The sequence below is a fragment of the Salvia splendens genome, chromosome 9 (genome assembly GCF_004379255.2).
Source record: "Salvia splendens isolate huo1 chromosome 9, SspV2, whole genome shotgun sequence".
NCBI lineage: Eukaryota > Viridiplantae > Streptophyta > Magnoliopsida > Lamiales > Lamiaceae > Salvia > Salvia splendens.
In genome coordinates this window covers 29,014,612-29,020,331 of record NC_056040.1, presented here as the reverse complement: position 1 = coordinate 29,020,331, position 5,720 = coordinate 29,014,612, and the positions used below count along the sequence as shown (strand labels likewise).

Sequence of the window (5,720 nt, the reverse complement as noted above, 5' to 3'; positions counted from 1 at the left end):
TTTAATAAAAGCTAATTTTAATACTAATAACAGTAAGCTGGAACATGAAAATACGTAGCAGTCTCTGCACAATCCTTCATCTAAGAGTAGTACCTACTATTAGTATTTGTTAGCCATAAATCTTTACCAGCCTTGTAAACACATGTAATTCGGACGACTACATGATTAAATCAGTTCGTCACCTTCACTTCAAGAACTCCCTGTCGAAGAAGATTTACCCCTTTCCTTTGCATATTTCGGAAGTGAGTTCCCAACGCTTGGATTCTTATATCCCCGCTCGATCTTGGCTCTCCCAGGGAAATGCAAGTCATCAGGATTAAGAGGTAAGGAGCCGGTATCAAGTTCAAATGAACCTACCGGCACTCCCTCTCGTTCCGTGCCAGTCAATTTGAAACTGGGAACACAGTGCGAGAATCTGTACAGCTCTGTCAGCCCTATTAAAAATGAATCACTCTCACTTTGGTCTGCTCTCTTGAAAAGGCTCACAAATCCACTAACCTTTTCCAAATACGCAACTTTTATGCCAATACCTTCAGCAAAATCAGAGAGCACCTCTACAATTTCATATCTAAATCCCATATGATTCTCTGGGTTGGAACTCCAACTCATGTCCCAGTCTCTGAAAAGAGCCCACACTTCCCCTTCTCTTGGGTATATGAAAAAAGAACCTTTCTTTTTGCCTTTTATACAATGCACTTGATGAGAAAGTGACAAGCATTCTGATATAGTATCAGGTTTACCGAGTTTAAAGCTTCCACAACCAACAGGTAACTCCGTTTCTACCCATCTTTTACAAGAATCATGTATAGGAGCAGCTTCCAGCCATGTAATATGCAATTTAAACGGAGAAGAGCGTACCTTCCTAACCTTAGCATAGAATCTTGGCATGCTATCTAACGTATCATAACAAGCCCAAAACTGATTCGCACAAAATAGGCTTTCATCGTGCATCTTCTCAAATTCGTAAAATTCTGGATCAGGACACTCGAAATAGCCTGTATCTGAATCATTACTTGAAGATAAATCTATGTCAGAGCTTTCAATTTCCACTACACAAGACCTACTGCCAGTTTCGCCTCTGATCTCAGCTTCTTTGTCAGTGCTCTTATTCTTTTCCTTCAAACTTTCTTTGGGGTAATCAGCTCCTGTCTCTTTGTTTTCATTGCCATCCTTATGCTTCTCAACATCTGCTTCTTCGCTTGTTTGAGCTCTCTTACGAGGTCCAGAATGATAATCTTCATCAGCTTTCGTGTACGATACATGCTCTGGCTCAGTATCAGAATCATCACTGTATTGTATCACTAACTTCCTCCCCCTCTTCTTGCCTTCCGTCCCGGTCTTCAAATTTTCAGCATTACTAGCTACCTTGATACTCTCGGAACGACCTCCTTTTCGGAAACCTGCCTCTGGTTGAACACTTTTCATGCTGACATCCCCTTGTGATCCAGACACTGAAGACACTTCGATATTTTGCACACCATTTTCCCGATTTTCCCGATCAGTCTCTTGAGAACTATCAACTTGGTGTATATCAGGTTTTGATGGCACATGCTGAGAGCCTTGGTTCCCCAAACTAGTCGAGGAAACACACGGAGCAGTCATTTCATATGCATCAAAACTCTTATGGCATTTGATGCACTGCAAACATTTGTTTATATATTGTCTCAGATACTGGTAGTTTACTTTGCAGAAAGGGCATTGTGTCCAGAAAACCGAGGTAGAGTCCGTATTTTGATCTCGATTCAGGCTGCTGAAACCATCAGATGCGTTTCTGTTTTGAGCACCATATTGATTATTGACCTGAAAGCTTCTGTTAGTCTGATGATTCAGAGGGTTTGTAGTAGATCCGGACCAGACATTTATCTTATTGTCGTACGTAGATTTCTTTGCTGGATCCGAAAGCAATGCATTTGCTTCACAAATCAACTTAAAAGCCCCCTCAGCGCCAGGGAATTGATTTTTATCGGGATGCAGAATAAGTGCTAGCCGGCGATATTGTTTCTTGATCGCTGCCTCGTCATCCGACTTTTCAACTTGAAGGATTCCATACCAATCCTTTTCGGATCCTAGAACCATTTTCTGAGCTGAGCAGTGCACATCACAGATGCTCAGCATCTGGGTAATATTTTCGAGTTTCGGGTAGAGGTTTTTTCCTTTCAAAGCAATCTTACGGGCACCTTCGAAGTCATTGCTCTGCATCTTCTTCTCAGCAATTTCCTTAGCCCTGATAGCCTCATCTTTGTTGCAATCCATTAAAAATAAACTAGCTTCCAAATTCAACAATGAGCTACCTAAGCACACCACACATGTAGATTGTCAATTATCATCTTCAAACAATTCATGAACATTACTTACAACTTTTGTGTAAGCTAATAGTTTTATCTCATTAGTAAAATAGAAATATTGCATAACCACAAGGCACAGCCAAATACCCAATAATTGGAAAAACACATAAAAATAATAGTAGTAATTAATATTCATAATAACTACTAAACCTACTCAAAATCTACGAGATCAATTCTATCTCAAAACAATTACCAATAAACAAAACTCTGTCAACAACCAATAAATAACTAAAGATAATGCTGGAAGCCGATCCGTATCAAATAAATTTCTCAAATAAAAGCTTATTTTATTCATAATATTTGCTTATATTAAATTCTAGTAAAAGAGTAATGACTAAATTAACACACAGATTGTCAAAATCCAGAAGTATATCAGCTTTACTTAAATAACTGTTGTCGTTAAGTATAGAACAAGATTTATCCTTGCCAATGGGAAGTTAATAAGAAAAGGAGAAAAATATGAAAAAGTCTCTTCAACCTCAGCTGGAGGCATGAAAGAAGAGTGATGATATAGCATAAAAACAGTATAATTGAAGAAATCACGCTACAATAAACGCATAATATAGAACTAATCAAACATTTCGGCACTTCAATTTTCATACTCTGAAGCAAAATGCAGAGACAGAGTTAACGAATCTCACATCATGCAAGCAAGTAATGTACCTTATGTGTGTCCAGCTTCAGAGAAAAGAGTTAACGAGTGAGAAGGGAGGTGAATGTTTCCATGTAATGTTTCAATGAAGATTTGTGCAAAAGAGAAGGGATGAAAGGAAAGAGAAATTCAATTCATCATAAATTTTGATTTGCCCAAACACCTATTGTGTGTGAGTTGTGTTGTGAGTGAGTGAGTGGTGATATGAGGGTTTTGGTCTTGACAAAAGTTATGGAACAATCTAGAATATGGATTTAGAATTGGACCAAACTTCACAAAAGTTATGGAACAATCTAGAATATAAATTTAGAATTGGACCAAACTTCATTAGAGTAGGTCCAATAGGTCCAATGGGCCTTATTTCTCTCTCAAAATATAGGCAATGATACACTTGGTCATTCACAACACTATATTTTATTCATATCTTAACATCTCATCTATATACTATTCATATGCTTCATCCCATTTTTTTCTTCATTTCTTGATCATGAGATAGCACCTGCATCCCGCTTTTACTTCTCTCTCTTAAACTACTCTTCTATTAACTATACATGATACTCCCTCCGTTTCAAGGAAGATGACCCCTTACTTGGGCGGCACAGAGTTTTATGCTGTTTTATTTTATGGGTTAAGTGGAGATAGTAAAGTAAAAGAGAGGGAATAAAGTAGAGATAAATGTATTTTCATTTATAGTAATGAGTCATCTTGGATGAGACAAACCAAAAAGGGAAGTGGGCCATCTTTAGTGGGACGGAGGGAGTATTTTTTATTTTTTTTAATTTAAATTTAGATTAAAGATTTTAAAATTATAAAAAATGACATATTACTAAAAAAAATCAAAATTTACATAATTCAAATCCTAAGATTACAATTTTTTTAGTGATAAAATACATAGTCCTAAAATCGAAATGTTCGTGGAAAATCAATCCACTAATGGTTGTCAAATGTCGCTCAAATATGTTTAATTAGATCTTCCTAGAGTTGGGTGTGGGGCGAAATCACGCATTGTTTCCTGGCGAGCTAATCGCTCGTGAAATGACATCAACGCATTCTAGCGTGGGGAACTACTTGCAGTGGAGTTTTCGGTCAAACCAACTTTCCACTTCCGATCATTAATCTTCGATTATGATGTTGTAAATGACAATACACGCATGTATGATGTCAGTGAAGTTTTGCAGAAACCAAGAAAGACCCAGAGCTTTGATAATCGCGAACCGTGCTTGTAGAACCTTGAATGCTCTTTCAACATCTTTCCTAGCAGGATCTTGACTTTGCGTAAAAAGAACCCGTATGGGATTTTGTGGCATGTTGAGCGTCTTTGCGAAGGTTGGCCACCTCGGATAAATCCCATGTTGACCGCTTGTTGTATTGACAGTTGTTGACCGTGAAGGACATCAACAGTGCTATACCTTTTAAAACTTGATTGAAGAGGTTAGATTGGTTGAGGACATTCATATCGTTGTTCGATCAGGGGACCCTGAAATACGCATAAATCCATAGGCGGTAGTTGGTGATCGCCTCTAGCACAATCGTCGGGTGGGTGCCTTTGTAGCTGCTAGTGTACGCCCCTCTCCATGTTGTGAGACAATTCTTCCAATGTCAAATGCATACAGTCAACGCTACCAAACATCCCAAGGAAGTTGTGTACTACTTTGTGAAGACGAAGCAATTGTTGACAATCGTTGGTGGTGGGTTTTCTTTTTTTAAATATAAAAAAAATCGCTTTTCATTTAAAAAAATGATTTTTTAAATTAAAATAAAAAACTATTATTTCACAACGATCCATACTAAAAGACAGATCCGTGAATTAGTGAAGACTATATTTTGTGGAATATAATCCTTCTACACAGAAGGCTTCACGAACGCCTCTGGGCAGTTTCCTCCCGCTATCTTTCTTTTTGCAGTAGTAGGAAATAAAATTTATTTTTCTATTATTTTAGAATTTTTCCGATTAAAAAAAGCAATTTCACCAAATCACATCGATCCACGTGTAGGGGTGGCGCACTAGATCATGTCTCGACAAGACAAGATCGAGCCAGCAACAAGCCACATTGCGGGTGCTCTTAGGACCCGTTCAACTTAATCATAGATGGATAATCATGTGATAATGAAGTTATAGCAACCGAATGACACCTTAACCTCATACTAGTAATACTATTGGGTTTGAACTGTTGAGGCTAATTGGCTATGTTTTTTAATAAAAAAACATAATACTACCTTCGTCTTTGCAAAAAAAAAACTTTTGAAACGACATTAGTTTAATTGTATAACTGATGAAGTAAGAGATAGAGAGATAGATGAAAAAATGATTGAAGTATTGTTAGTTAAAAATGAGTTTCACTTTATTAAAGATATTTTTTTTTCTAAAGTAAAACAGTATAGAACGTTTCTAGTTTCAAGTGATAGACAAAAGTAGATAAGTTTCTATATCTAAAGAATGGATGGAGTATTATGCGATTCCATCAACATGTAGTATAAATTTGATTGATTCTACATTTATAATAGCAAATATAGGGATGTATTCATATCCTTTTTGTAAATATGGTTCATTCTTCCGACTAAATCTCAACCCCACGATTTAATCATCTAGTGGCCGAAAATAGTGCCACATGTTATTAATTAAAATATTTAAAAAAAATTCAAAAAGGGCTTTTGAGGAAGTCATATTTAGTCAGTTATGGAAGTTTCCTTTAATTTCTCCCTCAAATCTCACGCATAATTCA

The 5,720-nt window shown here is 36.9% G+C and overlaps 1 protein-coding gene across 1 annotated transcript; it reads right to left on the bottom strand.

Annotated features, from left to right (window-relative positions):
• Window positions 1-3,176, bottom strand: LOC121748861. Its single transcript, XM_042143411.1, has 2 exons — window positions 3,009-3,176; window positions 1-2,291 (listed from the first exon to the last, which is right to left on the bottom strand). The coding sequence occupies exon 2, from the start codon at window positions 2,251-2,253 to the stop codon at window positions 190-192; it is 2,064 nt and encodes a 687-aa protein (XP_041999345.1). The 5' UTR covers window positions 2,254-2,291; window positions 3,009-3,176; the 3' UTR covers window positions 1-189.
• Between the last annotated feature and the right edge of the window lie 2,544 nt (window positions 3,177-5,720).

Bases quoted from the DNA above. Each gene is read 5' to 3' on its own strand.
- LOC121748861 (XM_042143411.1), bottom strand. From the start codon at position 2,253: ATGGATTGCAACAAAGATGAGGCTATCAGGGCTAAGGAAATTGCTGAG.